The following is a 19,189-nucleotide window of genomic DNA, read 5'->3' on the forward strand; positions in this document are numbered from 1 at the left end:
AACCATTTATTGTCAATAAGTCAGCTTACTAAATCTCTAAATTGCTTTGTCACCTTTTATGACACTCATTGTGTAATTCAGGATCAACGGACCGGGGCAACGATTGGTCGTGGTAGTGAGAAAGGGGGCCTTTATCTCTTGGATGACCCAGCTGGTTATACTAGTTCTCCCACAGTTCATGCTCTTCAGTCCGCTACTGACTCATCCAGGGACATTTGGTTATGGCACAAACGATTGGGACACCCATCATTTATCTATTTACAAAAATTGTTTCCTTCTTTATTGTCTTCGGTTGATCTTTCTCAATTTAAGTGTGAAATATGCGAACTTGCTAAGCACCACCGTGCTTCTTATCCATTAAGTATTAATAAAAGTTCTGCACCTTTTGCTCTTGTCCATAGTGATGTTTGGGGTCCTTCTCGTGTGTCAAATTTATCCAATTCCAAATGGTTTGTCACATTCATTGACGATTATTCCCGACTTACTTGGGTTTATTTGATGACTGACAAAAGTGAGGTTTTCTCTATTTTTCAGTCCTTTCACCAAATGATCCATACACAATACAATTCTAAGATTAAAGTCTTCCGCTCAGATAATGGGGGTGAGTACATCAATTCTGGTCTCAAAACCTATTTTTTGGATCATGGCATTATTCATCAAAGATCTTGCAGCTATACCCCTCAGCAGAATGGAGTAGCTGAACGGAAAAATCGCCATCTTCTAGAAGTTGCTCGTTCCCTTCTTCTTTCCATGTCTGTACCAAAGTCTTATTGGGGGGAAGCTGTTCTTACAGCTGCTTATTTGATCAATAGGATGCCTTCTCAAGTTCTCAAATTTCAAACTCCCCTTCAGGTGTTCACTGCTGCATGTTCTCCTTCTACTGTTAATCATCTTCCTCCTCGAGTGTTTGGTTGCATTAGTTTTATGCATCTTCATCATAGTGGTAAGCTTGACCCTCATTCCCTCAAATGTATTTTTCTTGGCTACTCTGCCACTCAAAAAGGGTACAAATGTTATCATCCTCCGTCCAAAAAATTCTTTGTTACTAGAGATGTTACTTTTCATGAGGAACATGCTTATTTCTCTCATCTTAGTTCTGAGACTTCTCTTCAGGGGGAGAATATAAGTAGTGAAGATAAGTCTTATGGTGTGCCAATGTTTGAGTTGGAAAAAATTGAACAAAATGAAAGTGAAAAAAATGATACTGGAAGAGAAGGCAATTCCTTGACTCTCCCACCTGTTGGTCATCGTATGTCACCATATGATTTGGTGTATACAAAAAGAGATAAGGTGCCCTTTCAGAGAAATGATCAATCTGCTGCCCCGGTGACAGGTAATTCAGAGGTAGAGTTTGTTGAACCTTCTTGTTCTTTACTTGAAAATAACCCTATAAACTCTGTTCCTTCAATTGATAATGAATTACCTATTGCCTTAAGGAGACCACTTCGTTCTTGCCCATCAAAGTACAAATATCCTATCTCCAATTTCATGTCTTCTCATCGTCTCTCCCCATGTCTTAAATCATTTGCCTATCAGTTGTCTTCTGTATCTGTTCCTCAAACATTGCAGGATGCACTGGACAATCCAAGGTGGAAGGAGGCGATGGATGAGGAATTGAGAGCTCTACGAAAGAACTCTACTTGGGAGTTGGTGGAGTTGCCAAGAGGGAAGAAGGTTGTTGGTTGCAAATGGGTGTTCACAATAAAACATAAGGCTGGCTCTGTTGATAGATACAAGGCAAGGTTGGTGGCAAAAGGGTATACTCAGACCTATGGGATAGATTACCGAGATACATTTGCTCCAGTTGCAAAGATGAACACAATTCGGGTCCTTTTATCTTTAGCAGCTAACTTGGGGTGGACTCTTCAACAATTTGATGTGAAGAATGCTTTCCTCCATGGAGACTTAGAGGAGGAAGTATACATGGACATGCCTCCAGGTATAGATGAGACCTCTCAAGGAAAAGTATGCAGATTGAGAAAATCATTGTATGGCCTGAAACAGTCTCCTAGGGCATGGTTTGGTAGATTCTCTCAAGCTATGCAAAAGTATGGATATCATCCTAGTCAAGCAGATCATACATTGTTCCTACGACATTCTCGGGATGGTAGGATTACTATTGTTATTGTTTATGTAGATGATATCATTATGACAGGGGATGATATAGAGGAGATCAGTAAGCTGAAAATACAATTGGCCAAGGAATTTGATATCAAAGAATTGGGGACACTACGATATTTTTTAGTCATTGAAGTGGCACATTCAAAAGAAGGAATCTTTATCTCACAAAGAAAATATGTACTTGATCTTCTGACTGAAACTGGAATGTTAGCATGCAAGCCTGTGGACACTCCAATTGAACAAAATCATAGATTGGGAGAGCAAACTGATGATACACCTGTTGATAGGGGGAGATATCAAAGATTGGTAGGGAAGTTGATATATTTGGCTCATACAAGACCAGATATAGCTTATGCAGTAAATGTCGTCAGTCAATTCATGCACGAGCCACGTGAGGTCCACATGCAGGCAGTTGAAAGGATACTTAGATACTTGAAATCAGCACCTGGTAAAGGCCTTTTATTTTCAAAGTATAATAACTTTGCTATAGAGGCTTATACAGATGCAGATTGGGCTGGTTCAGTTTCAGACCGGAGATCAACCACAGGATATTGCACGTTTGTGGGTGGCAATCTAGTCACTTAGCGTAGTAAAAGCAATCAGTTGTTGCTAGATCTAGTGCTGAGGCTGAGTTCAGGGCTATGGCCCATGGTGTGTGCGAATTATTATGGTTGAAAATTTTATTTCGAGATTTGAGGATTACTATTCAGGGTCCTATGAGATTATTTTGTGACAATAAAGCAGCCATTAGTATTGCTCACAACCCTGTACAACATGATAGAACCAAACATATTGAGATTGACAGACACTTCATCAAGGAGAAATTATCACAAGGATTGATTTGCACGCCTTACGTGAAAACCAATGATCAACTTGCTGATATTCTTACTAAGGGAGTTTCTAGCAAGGTGTTTGAGTCTTCTTTAGCCAAGCTGGGAATTCAAGATATCTATTCTCCAGCTTGAGGGGGAGTGTTGACTTGTATATACTTAATTGTACATAATAGCAGATTAGCATATTTAGAGGCTTCTTCATAGGAGTTGACTTTTAGCCTTTATTTTCTTTCCATACTTGTAATTGGCTGTTCACTATTTAATCCTCCTTTTGGGAGAAGAATAAGATAAGCGACTATTCCTGTATCTCTAGAGAATTCAACACTGCAGTCACTGGATTTTTGTTTCCCAACAGAATCTAAGCTCAACTAACGTAGGTAAACTAAAAACTGCAAATCCAACAACTGCTAAATCAAATTTTATTGAAAAGAATGTACTAGACTTCAATTATTAAATTTCTGCAATGAGGGGCATCATTCTGTATTAGTTAAGAGCGATGCCGCTTTAGCAGGTTTTCTCTTTGAAGAGTCAAGACCAAACTAGTACCTAAGAGGCAAACTGCCTTTTGAATAGTTTGCAAACGACTACTAGAACCAGGGGAGCTAAAGGCTTTGTGACCCCTGAATAGTTCAAAAACTGTCCCACAGTGAAGGTGGATGCTTACAGCTATGGAATTCTGTTACTAATTGACATTGTAATATATTTATGTACATGACATCAAAACTTTTTCAATTGTAAAATTATTTGCTATATTGAAAAGCATTTACAATATCCAAGCATAATAATTCACACTTCCACACCTTTACAATCACCACCATGATGATGCCCAAGAAAACAAATTGCTTGAAAAAATAATAATAATAATAATAACCCAAACAAAAAGCTATCTTCTTTTCTTTCTAGCATCAAGGAACAAACACAAATTACAATTTGGAAGACTTCTATTTTTGAGACTTGATGTTAAGGTCCAACTTCATGGTGGATGTCCAGAAGAATTCTCTAAGCCAGAGGCGGTTTCTTCTGTTTCGGTATGGGTGTATATTTAGTAATAAAAAACAATTACTTGCACAGGATTTGGTTCTTGGAGTCGAGCATTTTTCTCACTGTATATGCCGGTCACTATTTAGTGGCCTCTTAAACTAAAGACAAGATTTTTTGTTGGACATCTTAAAAATATTTTAAAATACAACTCAGAACATGATTATAGGCCTCAGAGAAGAAAATAGTGGCAAATTACATTGTATGGAGATAAGGATTATGCTTTCAAACCACTGAAAAAGACCTGTGAAATGATCCAAAAATGTCAAATGACCACGTCTACACCAACTGTTTATCTTCTAAGACAGTTCAACTAAAACACCATCTACTTCCATATTTAATTCCTTGACCTCCGTTTACAGAGTGTTTGCAATCATGTTTCTATCAACGAGATTGTCAACACATCGAACAAACCAATTTTTTGGTGCATCCAATAAAGATGTGTGTATATATTAAGCACCAAAAAGGACACGTGTTGCGTGTTTGAAGGGTGTCTACTGTGTTTGTTTCTTGGGAAAGCCAAGAGAAAACTGATTTGAATGAGATAGAAATGCCTGAAGGGTTGCTCCTGAACATAATGTCCAGATGCCAAGCTAGAGAATTTTTTATATTTAATGCAGGAAAGCATTGACTTCCTTTCATTTTAGCAGATATAAGACATGGAAAATTCTTGGTCAACATCTGCTTGAATTGAATAATAGCAGAAATAAGAAGCTGCGGTTGTGAATAAAAGCTTCCAATGGATTGTGACTCATATGTAGTGCAAATGAATTGTCCCTAGTGAAATATCCCTCTGACTATAATGGCTTTTGAACTAGCATATGCTTTCTGCTTTCTGCTTCTCCTTCTACACCTGCCATTTCCCACCACTGCTCAAACTAACAAGAACATACCTTTGGGTTCATCCCTCACTGCAGACAATAGCTCTTTTTGGGCCTCACCATCTGGGGAGTTTGCTTTCGGTTTCCAAGAAATTGGTAGAAACGGCTTCTTACTTGCCATCTGGTTTAACAGAATACCAGAAAGAACTATTGTGTGGTCAGCCAATGGTAATAATCTAGTGGCCAAAGGATCCAAAGTTGAGCTCACTGCAGATGGACAGTTTAGGCTCAATGATGCTACAACAGGCAAACAAATATGGGTTGCTGATTCTGCTGGTACCGGAGTTTCCTATGCAGCCATGCTTGACACTGGAAATTTTGTGCTGGCTAACCGAAGTTCAATCAATTTGTGGGAGAGTTTTGATCAACCAACTGATACAATCCTACCTTTGCAGACTCTAAATCAAACAAGCACACTCTTTGCCCGCTACACAGCAACAAATTACTCAAAAGGAAGATTCCGTTTTGCACTACAACCGGATGGAGACCTCTTGCTTTATACAACACACTTCCCATTGGATTCTGCTAATACTATCTATTGGTCAACCGACACTGCGGGTGGTGGTTATCAGGTCATCTTCAACCAGTCTGGCTCTATTTACCTTACTGCCAGGAACAGAAGCATACTTCATATGATATCAAACAGCACAGTTTCAACCCAAGATTTTTACCAGAGAGCAACTCTTGACTATGATGGAGTTTTGAGGCACTACGTCTATCCTAAAAGCACTGGCTCAAGTGCTGCTGGGTGGCACAAGGCTTGGACCAGTTTGTCCTTCATACCTCCAAATATCTGCATGACAATTTTGCAAGAGAAAGGCGGCGGTGCATGTGGTTACAACAGTATATGTAGACATGACCAGGGAACAATTTGCCAGTGCCCACCTGGTTATAGCTTCATTAATCCAGATGATGTGTTGAAGGGATGCAAAAAGAACTTCATTTCACAAAGTTGTGATGCTGCCTCACCAGAGACAGATCATTTTTATTTCCAAGAGATGCAAAACACAGATTGGCCTAAGTCTGAATATGAGAAGTTTGAAGTTGTAACTGAGGATTGGTGCAGGCAGGCTTGCCTAGCTGATTGTTTCTGTGCCGTTGCCAATTTCAGAAATGGCCAGTGTTGGCTGAAGGGAAGCCCCCTTTTGAACGGGAGGGTCGACCCCATTAATGGTGTAACAGGTCTAGTCAAAATAAGGAAGGAAAATTCAACCATGGGACCTGGTGGTGGATATTCAAAAAAGAAAGACAATTCAACTCTGATCGTAGTTGGATCGGTGCTCCTGAGTAGCTCAGGGTTTCTAAACTTCCTTTTACTGCTAACAATCTATTTGGTTGTTTCACGCATCTATTACAGAGAAGCAAAGGTGAGTCAACCTTATCTCGTCATAAATTTGAAATATTTCACTTATGAAGAGCTAGAAGAAGCTACCAATGGATTCAAGGAAGAACTAGGCCATGGTGGTTTTGCAACAGTTTTCAAAGGAGTTTTAGGGGCTGATATGGGGAAATTTGTTGCTGTCAAAAGATTAGATAGTATGGTTAAAGAAAGTGAGTGGGAATTCAAAGCTGAAGTGAGCGCAATTAGCAGAACGAACCACAGAAATTTAGTCCAGCTACTAGGATACTGCAACGAAGGGGAGCACCGAATGCTTGTATATGAGTTTATGAGCAAGGGCTCTCTAGCTGGCTTCCTCTTTGGAGAGTCAGGCCAAACTGGTATCAAAGAAGGGAAATCGCCTTAGGAATTGCAAGAGGTCTCTTGTATTTGCATGAGGAGTGCAACAGCCAAATCATACATTGTGACATTAAGCCTCAAAACATTCTTCTAGACGACTCTTTCACTGCAAGAATTTCAGACTTTGGATTGGCCAAGCTTTTGAAAATGGACCAGACTCACACTACCACCGGAATGAGGGGAACTAGAGGCTATCTGGCCCCTGAATGGTTTAAAAACATGCCAATCACAGGGAAGGTAGATGTTTACAGCTATGGCATTATGTTGCTGGAGATTATTTGCTGCAGGAGGAATTTTCAAGAAGAGGCAGAGGATGAAGATCAAATGGTTCTAGCTGATTGGGCATACGATTGCTATGAGCAAAAGAAAGTGCATCTGCTATTACAGAATGATGATGAGGCAATGGAAGACATCAAAAGTTGGAGAAGTATGTGATGATCGCAATATGGTGCATTCAGGAGGATCCATCACTGCGACCCACGGCAAAGAAACTGACGATGATGCTCGAAGGAACCGTGGAAGTATCAATTCCCCCAGACCCTTCCTCATTTACAAGTTCAATACAGTAAGTGCTTGTATTGTATGCATGTTAGAGCATCAAAAGACTCAAAACCATCAACTTGGTGAGGCAGGCAGTCCCAGTGTTTTCGGGTACATTCCTTTGTGTTCATTCATTGTCATTAATTTTCAGGTAAATACATACATTTACTGAAATTGCAGTAAATTTCTGCATTTTCACTTGATTCAAATCAACATAAAAAACTTGAATGGATTGAATAACAAAATGGGTCAATCAAGGAAGCCATTTAAACAAGTCTGAAGCTAAGATCAAGCAAAAGATTTCATCTTGCAGTGTCAAAAGTCTAAGCACGTGTTGGACATTTATTTTGAAATATTAAAATAATTCATGTCTAGATGGTTGAATATTTCAACAAAACCAATTCAGTCTTCAAATATAAACTAGTCAATTTAAGCATGGAATTCAATTAGCAAGCAAAGATTTACCATTCAACCTTCAAGATTCAAACTTTACATATCCACTTCCAAATCCCACCAAAAAGCATGAAGAATCTACTACATACTGTTAATTCCAAAACCCTAGATTTCGGGTTTCTAAGCCCTCTCCCCCCTAATCCTACGAGCAAGCTGGATGTCCTTGGGCATAATGGTGACCCTCTTAGCATGAATGGCGCAGAGGTTGGTGTCCTCAAAGAGACCTACCAAGTAGGCCTCCGCCGCCTCCTGCAGCGCCGCCACTGCGCTGCTCTGGAACCGGAGATCGGTCTTGAAGTCCTGAGCAATCTCTCTCACAAGCCTCTGGAACGGAAGCTTGCGGATCAAGAGCTCAGTGCTCTTCTGGTACTTCCTGATCTCTCTCAGCGCCACAGTCCCTGGCCTGAAACGATGAGGCTTCTTCACTCCACCAGTAGCAGGAGCCGACTTCCGAGCAGCCTTTGTTGCCAGCTGCTTGCGAGGGGCCTTCCCTCCGGTGGACTTACGAGCAGTCTGCTTGGTACGAGCCATTGAGAAAAAACGAAATCGAAGGTCTGAAGGATTTCGATTGACTGTGTTTGTTTCTCGAGAAAATTGGAGAAACTTGATTTAGATGCGATGGAAATGGTGGAAGCTTTGGGGGTATTTAATTGCTGATTTGGGGAGTGGAATCGCGGGAACTTCGAAATTTTGTGTTTCCGGTGAAATGTTTTGGAGGAGGAGAGGCTGGAATCTGAGCCGTTGATAAGTCTTAAAATCGAGGGCCGTGGTTCCTCGATCCGTAGCACTACGAACCAGCCAATGGGAGCGTGCTTTACCTTTTGTAAAGATGGTTCAAGAATGGGCTGTTTGTTTTTGGGCTTAGTGCCTCCAATATCAACAGCAGGCCATTCTACTCTTAAAACAGACCCTTCAAATTTCTTCCACTAAATTGGCCCAGAAAAATGAAAAAGACAAAATAATAATAAATTATGCATCTAAAATCCCGATTATTATCAAACCCTAGACAATGAAGATTCGTTGCAATTGATTTTTATTAGGGTTCACAATGGGCTGTAAATCAAAAGAAAATATATTTAAAACACGCGTTATAACATTAACGTATTAACAACATAGGGTTAATGGGTCCTCCAACTATAAAATTATCATTTTGGTCCACCAACTAAAATTTTCAATTCAAACGTCCTTAAACTTTTTATAATGTACCAAAATCATCCTTCCGTCAAAGTCTGTGTATTATTCCGTTAAATATACTCACCTAAAAATACGGTTTTGTCCCTCGATTTAAAGAAATAATAAAACACGCATTATAATATGATAACGTATTAACAACATATTATGCAAATGATGTTACGATCACATTGAAAAAAGGATTTCCACTTGCTTTCCCATAATTCATAAATGTACACACACCCAGATAAGAATTATGACTTACATTTGTCTAGCTATACATGATTTAGAAATCCTACTGTGTGATATTGTTCTATAATATGTATATTTCTATTCTCTAAATTGAGCTAAAGGGTGCCTATTTGCAAGACCTCTATGCATAACAAGTTAACAACAATCAAAGAGGAGGAGAGCAAAACAAGGAAAAAGCACATCACATCACAAAATGAAGAGCCAAAAAAAAAAATTCATACCCAATTGCTAGAAAGTGCAAAATCATGGAACCTAAAAGAGGATTCTCCAGCTGTATCTCTCTCAAGCCTGACCTCTGATAATCTCTGAGAGACACCTTCACTGCTACTTTCATCTTCAAACACTTCTTGTGGAAGAGGTTGTATTTGGTTCTCATTTGGTTGTCTAGCCAACTGAACCTCAGGCGGCAATGGGATGATTGGCGGGGGAGAGGCGCTGCTCCTGAACCTGGTTTGGCCTGCACTTGGAGAAACGACGGCTCGATCCCACATGAAGACATGCATGGAAATAGGAACCTTGGCGTGCCGGTGGAGGGAGAGCTTCTGGCTGAGAGAAATGGTGTCGAAGCATCGAACTGCTCCGGTTGAAGAAACCATCCAAGGGAGCACCTTCTGGTTTGAGACCCTTGAGACCACCAGCAGCCTTGATGCCTCCATTGCTTCCTCGTACAAATTGCTCAGCCCCGATCGGCTTGAAGGCGTGTTTTCATCACCATCTACGACTGATGAAATGTATATAAACCCCTGCCAATGACAATAGGTACGATTTATCAAGTAATCCTTCAGATTATATTATTTGACAGATTGGATTCACTTGTTACACGCAATTGTTGTAATTAAACTAAACAGATACATCAACTGTTACATAATATGTTTACCTCTTCTGTGCGGCTAATGGCGAAGCCAAGCTTAAAATCACCTTCTTGTAATTTGATCTCAATAGGGATTTCACCCCCAAGAGGAGCATACCAAAGTCGAACGGCTCGGACTACACCAATGTCAACCCCATGGTAATCTTCAAAACCATATAAGCTTGCGCTTGCAAGATCAGCTAAGTCAGATAATGACCCTGCATTTACAGTGGAAGAAGCTGTCTCTCCAGAAATCTGCCATAAATGCAATGCAACAAAACCAAAAACACACACATCTATTACACTCTTCAACTCAAACTGGAACTTTAATTTTGAAACACCTATAGAAGTTAAAATAGCCCTACTTGTGCCACATAATCAAAGATCTTCATTAAAATACCTTTGTAAGGAGGGACTCAGTCTGGATGTTCATGAAGACGACGGGGACGCCGGAGGCCTGGGAGGCGATGAGCCAGACATTAGCCCTAGCAAGGGTGTCCTCCAAGTCGTTGTAGCGAGAAGCAGATCGATCTGAAGCCTTTGGAAGGAAGAGGACAGATATAAAGCCACTGGAATGGGGAACTGCTAGCATCTCCTGCATTCTCCTTTCCCATGGATATGAGACATACCCATCTTGAAGCCTACCTCTTGTCAGCGCACTCACCATCCTCGAGTTCCTTGAAGCTGCACATTTATGAAACATACATGCACCATGCATGCATTCAACTCATCATCATCTATTTCACACTTTTTGTTTTTTAAAAGTGATCATGGAACAGTGCTACTATTATTTAATTAAACAATAAAAGTTGAATTGAACTATTAATTGATGGGACATAATTTACTCATATCACCATCATCACATCATTCATCTCTTCCAAGTGGGAATGTAATGCACATGTACAACATTAGTCCAATATCCAAACTATTGTAATGATGTGTATGGAAGTTGGCCGAGAGAAAAGTCACGAGTCTCCACGTGTAGAAGTTGTTGTGTGCTGCCTAAAGGTGGTTTTGCTTTCATACAACGAAACGCATGCCCAAAAAAATATCACCAAGTGGCCCAATTAATACATAGATATTACCACCACGGCAATAACAAAATATAAAGGCAAAATGTCACTATTCCTCTTTGCTATTCCCCGCAATTTAAGGACACATTTAAATTTCTATTCATCTCTCTTATGTAATAAGCTTGATATAGAAGGTTGTTTTGGAAGGAAATTTTGTACAGAATTTGACACACTATCTTGATCAAAAATTACCACAAAATCCCGTATCTTGATCAAATTCTGTACAAAATCCCTCATAATTCTGTACAAAATCCCGTACTCTTCAACATATCATTGAATTATGAGGGATTTTAAATCCAAATTTACAAAATTAAAACTACGGGACTGGAGTGGTAAAACCGACACACTATCTTGATCAAAAATTACCTTTTGCCTAGTATAATTGTTTTTCACATGAATTACTAAAAGGAAAAAAGCAAAGTAATAGTTAGTCAACGCAAAAGTCAATGTGATGATGGGTAATGGTACCTTGGAGCTCGAAGCAGTCGGCCTCCGTGCGATCGCAGAAGCCGACGGTATAATTGGGGTCGGCAATGGACCTGAGCATGTACTGCTTGCTCCGACCGGAAGAGTCGTTCGGAACGATGCACGCCTGCAACTCCGCGAACTCGTCTCGGCCGCGTCGGACTTTGACGAGGATAGAAGTGTCCTTGGCTTTAAAGGAGGCGTGGAGGATCTTCTGGACGCCGCTCTTTCCGTTCTTAAACGGCGACTTGACGGTGACGGAGCTGCCGATACGGAGCTCCTCGACGATGTCTCCGGTCTGGAGCATGTCTCCAGTCCACTCGTCGGCTTTGGAGCTGCCTTTGAGGCATTCGATAGACAGCATCACAGGGGATTTGGGCTCTCGGGTCGGGGAGTCTGAGCTCGGTTGCGGTCGGTCCATGGTCATGATCTCTGCTTGATACGGTGCGTTTGACGCTTTTATATGTAAATGTTACTGTATGTATGCGTACCCCAGAGAGAGAGAGAGAGAGAGAGAGAGAGAGGGAGGGATGAAGGAAAATGGCTAGAGGAGATGATTTTAAAAAATTGGGAAGTGATGGGCAAATGAGTAAAAGTCAATGAATTTGAAGGGGGGAGGGGCTGTTTTGGAGGTTTGTGGTTTTGTTTTTCACTCAAACTCAATTTCTCTGAATTTTCTCCAATATTTTGTATGCATAAAATAAATATCACTATCATGTCAGATGCTATGAATATAATATATGATCCTAACTTATTATTTTTCCTAGCTAATGATGCTATGTTGAAACTTTAAGGTTTATGATATGATATTTCTTCAGGTGCACTTGCTCTCAGCTCTCTCTGTCATAATATTATTTTTCTTTTTAATTTGCTAGTTTTTTCACAACTGGGTATTATTATATATGGAATTTGGATAAGAACATGGTACTGGGATTTACCTTGATACCTTTTTTTTTTTTTTTTCTTCTTCTTTGGAATGGAAGCGATTGGGGGATTGATGTTTACACGAATATTCATTGAGTATCTAAAAATTTCAAACTTCTGCCCACACAAGTGATGGTGGAAGAGTTCAACCAAGTACTATATTCCACTCGCAAGCCCTTCTGTTTTTTATGACAAAAGAAAACACTTCCTTTATTATAATTCTACAAGTCATATACTCATCCTTTATTCTGAGGTTTTTTTATATTTAAAAAAAATATACAATTGATTCTATCATAAGCGAGAGAACCTGTAAGTTTTTTGGTGGAAGAGAACTTTAAGTTTGTAATATATAATTTAGAATCAAATTATTGATGGGGTTAGGTTTGCATCGGCCCGTGCACTTTTCATGCACTAGTTGTAAAAATGAAAATGAAAAATTCTTGGTTTCTCTTCATAAGTCAATATTCCTCGTCATAAAATATATAATAAAGTAAATAACGAGAAGAAGAAGACTAAGAAGAAGAAAAGGTAGGTACCATGCACCTACGGGGCAGGGGACAGCGGGCAGAGAGAAGAGGGCAGAGGGCAAAGCCATCGTTCTGGGACCTTGACCCTTCAAGCTTAATAAATATTTGTAGTTCGAAGATTTCCTAGGAAAAGTTTCATATAGCTCTGCTTATGGTCCCTCCATTTAATGGTTGCGGGTAGCCTATGTCTTTGTTCTACCCTTTTACTTGTTCAATTTTCTCATAATCTTTTCACTATTTTCTGATGAACTGTTTCTTGGTTTGATTTTAACAAGAAAATTTATCGTAGTATTCTATAATTTCACCGTGATAATTTTATACCGACTAGAAACACTTCCTTAATTACTAGTTAATTCTCTCAAAACGTAGGCACACAGAAGTGCTATAAGACTCTGCCCAGCCAGATGCAAGTTAAAGTTTAACATATCAAGTTGGCTTAAATAATCTAAATCTCTGGCTCACCGTCATTATTATTGGGATAAAGCACAAAAATATTGGTCAAGAAATTACACTATATATAGTGCTAGTGGGACCCCTTGCACATTACACACCACCTTGAAATTTTGAAATATAATGCCTGTGGAAGCTTCCAAAGGACTAACCATCCAACCATATTCTCCATATCAACAAATGGTATGACACTTTTGAGAGCTTGAGGGACATGCATGACGTTGTCAAATGATGAATAAATGACGATAATTATTTTTTGAAAGTAAGCGATAGTCTAAATTATAAGAATGAGAGAGTTTCTCACACACACTACTAAAATGTTATAACAATTCATAGTTTAAAGTGTCTTAATATTGGACAAACTCAATTTAAAGCCTTTTAATCTCTAGTTTGGTAACAAGGGGGGCTAAAAGCCCAGCACAGCAACACCTAAGTAGTGACAAAACGACAATGGCAGTTCAGGATTCGAAAGTGTGAGCAAAACTTGTATACTAAACTCGACTGTATGAGTGAATTTCATTAATAAACATAAGAAGATACATATGGTGAGGGGGACGTAATAAGCCTTACGCTCAAATGCGTTTATATCTACAAATACAAAAACTAATTTCTGAAATTTCTGAGACATCTGTCTTTATACGAGACAAAAAAAAAATTTACAGGCGGGCTTGGAGTTTGTGTGAGACCAAAAAAAAAAAATAACCATAAGTAGTGTAGGTAATATTTTTTAACAAAAAGAGAGAAGGAAAAGGAAGAAAAAAGAAAGAGAGAGGAAAGAAGATAGAAGGAAAAGAACCAAAAAAAAAAAGAGGGAGAGAAGGGAGAAGGAAAAGGATGAGAGAGAGAGAGAGAGAGAGAGAGGTTTGTATAGATATGTAGTGTAGGTAAGAATTTTTTAATAAAAATTTTTAATAAAAATTTGGCTGGGCTCTGGCATGAGCCCAGCCTGCCATAGGAAACACACCTAATCAGCATACAAAATATTGAAGTCCCCAATGAGGAGTTAAAGTGAGGAGGTTATTTGAGGAGACCGATCCGATCAAAACATTTAAAATATTTAAGTCCCATGATTTCTTTACATTTGTTGATGGTGAGATTTGATCTCCTCAAATAAGCTCCTCACTTTAAGCCCTCATTATAGCATTTCCGCAGAAAATCAGGAACCGTCTTATAGAGATGAATCCCAGGACCAAAACCAATGCTCCTATCAGACAAAGCATTAGCAGCAAAATTCTGCTCACGATAAGTTTGAGCATTATTTTTAACAAGTTCAGATGGGCTCAACAATAGTACGCCCATTCTAGGATTTTGGCTATGTACACTTTTAAAATTATTAGTTATAAGATTTTTCTTTTGAACAATGCTTAATAATCTCCAAGGGGTGCACACCATGTTAAGCATGTTGTAATTGAAAGCGTTAATTTCTTAGATCACAATATAAAGAATTTATTCAGAAAGAAAAAAAAATCAATCAAATTGGAGATAATTTAGTAATTCATATGTATCAACTAACCCGACAATTTTGGTAACAATTAAGGTCTTCATGATGAACCATCTATTTAGATGATATATATCTCTAATTTGATTAATTTATTCTCATAAATGAGCTTGACATTGTGATTTTGAGAAAAAGGCAATAGAAATTTATATAAATGACAAATACTGTAAAGTGAGCCATCATAATAGCAGCACGAGGATGTGCACCCTTGCACTGTCCTTTTCTTTTTCTCCTGAAATTATTCATCTCAAAATTACTCATGTATTAAATTACACATTGCCTTAGATAAAATTCATCAAAATAAGCACGGGCGGAACTACTATAAGGGCTACAATGGGTTGTTGCCCAGTGAGATTTTTAGGGTAAAAAAATATTAAACCTATATATTTGTTTTCTTTCAAATATAGCCCAATATGTATGAACCTATTAAAGTCCAAAAAAATTCATTTCTTTATGAATTTAGTTTCATGGCAACAATAAAATACACATTAAAATAGGTACACTTTCAATTATGTTGTTGAACATATTTTCATTTTGATATGAAATCTAACAATGCCAAACAGTTTTTATTTTATTTTTATGAAGCGTTAATGCTATTTAGAGACACTAAAATAACCACTGTATTTGAATGCTGCTAAAAAAACAAGAAAAAAAGTCATTTTAGGTCTTTGTGGTTTACCACTTTTACCACTAAGGTCCCTCTAGTTTCAATTTTGTCACTTTTGTCCATGTGGTTTCAATTTAAAGTAATTTAAGGACAATTCCCAATTTCTGATACTTATTGAGGGGCATTTCGGTCCAAACTTGCAGCCCATCCCCAACCACCCAGCAACCCCTCCAAAAACTCATCTCTGTTGTAAACCAGCAACAAACAATGCTCCATTTGAATTTTTGTTGATAAGAATTATGGCCATCTATACATAAACATCAACTAACAAAATCATAATCAAGCGGGTCTTAGAATTACACAAGGGAGATACATTTCTTTATTATTTTTTTTTGAACCCAAAGAAAAACTCACAATTATTATCATAATCCATCTCATTTCTTCTTATAGGATAAAGGTAATCTCCAGCCAAAAAAGAAAAACAAGGTAGCCAAAGCAAGTCTACTTCAATCTTTTGTCAGCTTCATCAAAGTAGCGTAGGATTACAATAGTGTCATCAATTGTAGCTCTTACTGCACCTTGTGCCAGTGTCACAAGCTTTGATAGTTTTTTATTATGTAATTCAATATAATCTCTAAAAAAATTGTTGATGAAGGTAGTATAAATGGAACATCTCTTTGTACATCTCTAAGGAGCATTGTTTGTTGCTAGTTTAGACAGGAGGATTGTCAATGTTTACAACAGGGAGGAGTTTTTGGAAGGGCTAGTGGTTGTCGAGGTGGCTGGGGAGGGGCTGCAAGTTTGGACTAAAATGCCCCAAAATAAGTATCACAAATTGGGAATTGTCCTTAAATTGCATCAAATTGAAACCACAGGACAAAAGTGACGAAATTGAAACCACAAGGACCTTAGTGGTAAAAGTAGTAAACTACAGGGACCAAAAATGACTTTCGCCAAAAAACAAATGCTTCAAAACACCTAACATTCACAAGATTACTAAAACGACAAAACCTCTCTAAAGAAACCCTAAGGAAATAAACTCTAGCGCGGCTTTCCTCCTTCCCCTTCTGCTCTGCTATCCTCTTTTTTCTCCTTCCCTCCCCTTTCTCCTTAATCTTTTTTATTATTTTGTTTTGTCGTATGGAAGCAACCATCGTGAAACGTTGTCGTCATCGTGATAGTCGTCGTCTTTCAGCCCACATACATGAGGATTTAACCCCAGTTGTCAGCCTTCAACATGGGTTTGGAGCTGCAATGCGGGGAAGAGATATCATCTAGTGCCCCAATCATTAGCTGCCAGGTGCATTGATTTCTGACCTAGTTTTTCGAGGTAAAAAAATTAGCCTTGGCTCTAGTGGCCGTCACTTTGTATAGAGAGAAACTGAGAGCTTCTTCTTCATCTTTGCTTTTCTTTCACTATGTGACGTCTACATATTTTCAACAGGTTCTTGAAATCTGCTTTGGTGTTTTGAAATATGTGTCTAGAATATTCATACATTACATCATTTATATCTATGAAAGATTCCAAGATTAATTTCTTCAAGAATAGTTTATTAAAGAAATCGATCTTTTGCTTATCGAATCTATAGTTCATTCATCTATTACTATCCAAAGCTGAGTTGCGGTGCTATGAGGTGAATAAGCTGATGGACTAGTTGTCACTTTCGGGAAAAACAAGCTTTTAGCTCAACTAAGTTTGAAGATTGCATATGGAGGTAGTGCTCATTTCCTAAATAGACCTTAGTATTGTTTGAGCTTGTAATTATTTTTTCTATAAGAATCTTCTTGGCTTAGTGGATTACCTGGTTGGAGTGATGACCCAATTTTTCCTAGTGGTGGGTTTCTGGGTGAACATGTTTGGTGTGATGTTTGTGATTTTATGACTAGTCATATTGTATTTATTATCTTTGAAATGCGTTCACACACTTATCACTCTAGTTGTTGCCAGCACATGAGATACCTAGATTGACGTATCCTTCTAAGCGCCTAGGTTGTCACTTTGTCATCTTCTAGATTTGCATAGGTTTGACAATTGATTGATGAATGAATACATATTTTTCTTTGTGTTCTTACATATGTGACTAGTTGTTGACTAGTCATACTTTTGCTAAGATTACTTTGCATGTCCAATCTTTATTTAATTTGGTTTGAGATTATTTTTGGGTTTTTTTCCACAAATAAGCTCATTTTAGCATGACATATTATACGTACAAAAGCCCTATATGGCCTTTTTTTTTTTTTGGGGAGGAGATGGGGTGGCATTTTTGAATTTTCCTCTCCAATTTTGAAATAATATCTTTATATTTTTACCCATTCCATCTAAGTATGAATTTCATATTTATGAGGGTGCCTTTGGTGTACATATAAAGTCAATTTTGGTGGTCCACAAGTCTATTCATATTAGGTCATTTTTTATTAAAACAAAATGGTAAGTAAGACAAACTATCACAATTATTCATAATTATTTAAGGTTAATTAATATTTATTTTCAACTTTGCACTTTTTTCCAACTTGAAAATTTGAAATATATAAAGGGGTTATCTTATGCTGACTTAAAACTCATGACTAAAACGATCCAAACCATATATTCTCATGCAGCCTCTTATAATCAGGCCTTATCAACAAAGACAAGAGGCATGTTAAATATGGCGTGAGACTTTTGAGAGATTGAGGGACATGGTCGTTGTCCCATATGATGAATGAATGACGATAATAAGATTATTATTTCACTATAATATTTTATCGAAAAGAAGTAAATTTTATTAACTGAAAATATTGGTTACAATATATAAAATCATCAATAATACAATTCATCGACCTTCTTCTAATCAATAATTTGCACCTTGTTTAGATAAAGCAAAAAGGGAAAGAGCATGAGCCACTTTATTCATACCGAATATGAAGGTTTTTTTTATAAAAAAAAAAATTAATAATGCTTTTTATCACAGTGTGTAGAATGATTTTTTTTTTCACATGTCTTTAAATCTGGATGGACTATACACTCTTTAGCAGTATAAAGTAGACAAGAAAATTCTTTCAGTCGGGTCCTTTCCAAGTGACGAAGGGTTTTAGTTCAACGAGTGAAAAACTATCATGAGAGAGAAATGAAGGCAAAAAAGAAGCTAATGGAAGAAAAAGATTATTATCAAAGCATGCAAATAAGGTCGTACTTTTTGCTCACCAATTCTAATGGAAGAAAAAGAAGCTAGCAAGTCATATACAGCTGTTGGCCTATAGATGAAGATTATGTGTTGGACGGTGAACTTGGAAGTTTTGTAAGGGTTGGTCTTGTACGTAGTTTTTGAACTTAAATATTTGTCGAGAGAGTAGGGACGCCTTTTCTTCCATTCTATGGACACACACGGTTTGAACTTTAATAAGAAAAGGAGACACACGGTTTGTTGTTGTCGTGATAGTCGCTGTCTTTTGGCCCACGCACATGAGGATTTAACCCCAGTTGTTAGCCTTCAACATGGGTTTGGAGCTGCAATGCGGGGAAGAAATGTCGTCTGGTTCGGGTTTAGCATGTACGACACTGCAGGTTTAGCCAGTATGGCGCTATGAGTCTCTTCGGGTTGCCCGGAAGGATGTGTAGTGGTGGTCCTACTTTTTAGTTTTTTTGTCTAATAAGTTTCAAGAACTCTTTAGGAGTTTGATGTGTTTTATTTTGTATTGTAGGTTTGAGTAGGCATGCTTTTGGTTGCTGAATTAGGGATTTTAATCACTTTATGGGTTATGTGTGATTCTCTCCATATCAATTCAACTTGTT

At 38.1% G+C, this 19,189-nt stretch overlaps 2 protein-coding genes and 1 pseudogene across 2 annotated transcripts; 1 reads left to right on the top strand and 2 right to left on the bottom strand.

Annotated features, from left to right (window-relative positions):
- The first annotated feature begins 4,794 nt into the window (after positions 1 to 4,794).
- Positions 4,795 to 7,267, top strand: LOC103319780 (G-type lectin S-receptor-like serine/threonine-protein kinase LECRK3; annotated as a pseudogene).
- Positions 7,268 to 7,575: 308 nt separating this feature from the next.
- On the bottom strand, positions 7,576 to 8,707 carry LOC103319507 (histone H3.2). The gene has a single exon (XM_008221062.3). The coding sequence runs from the start codon at positions 8,133 to 8,135 to the stop codon at positions 7,725 to 7,727; it is 411 nt and encodes a 136-aa protein (XP_008219284.1). The 5' UTR covers positions 8,136 to 8,707; the 3' UTR covers positions 7,576 to 7,724.
- A 262-nt stretch (positions 8,708 to 8,969) lies between these two features.
- Positions 8,970 to 11,998, bottom strand: LOC103319518 (uncharacterized). Its single transcript, XM_008221073.3, has 4 exons — positions 11,418 to 11,998; positions 10,277 to 10,560; positions 9,904 to 10,131; positions 8,970 to 9,769 (listed from the first exon to the last, which is right to left on the bottom strand). The coding sequence occupies exons 1-4, from the start codon at positions 11,839 to 11,841 to the stop codon at positions 9,242 to 9,244; spliced, it is 1,464 nt and encodes a 487-aa protein (XP_008219295.1). The 5' UTR covers positions 11,842 to 11,998; the 3' UTR covers positions 8,970 to 9,241.
- Between the last annotated feature and the right edge of the window lie 7,191 nt (positions 11,999 to 19,189).

The sequence above is a fragment of the Prunus mume genome, linkage group LG1 (genome assembly GCF_029339155.1).
Source record: "Prunus mume cultivar Tortuosa linkage group LG1, ASM2933915v1, whole genome shotgun sequence".
Classification (NCBI taxonomy): Eukaryota; Viridiplantae; Streptophyta; class Magnoliopsida; order Rosales; family Rosaceae; genus Prunus; species Prunus mume.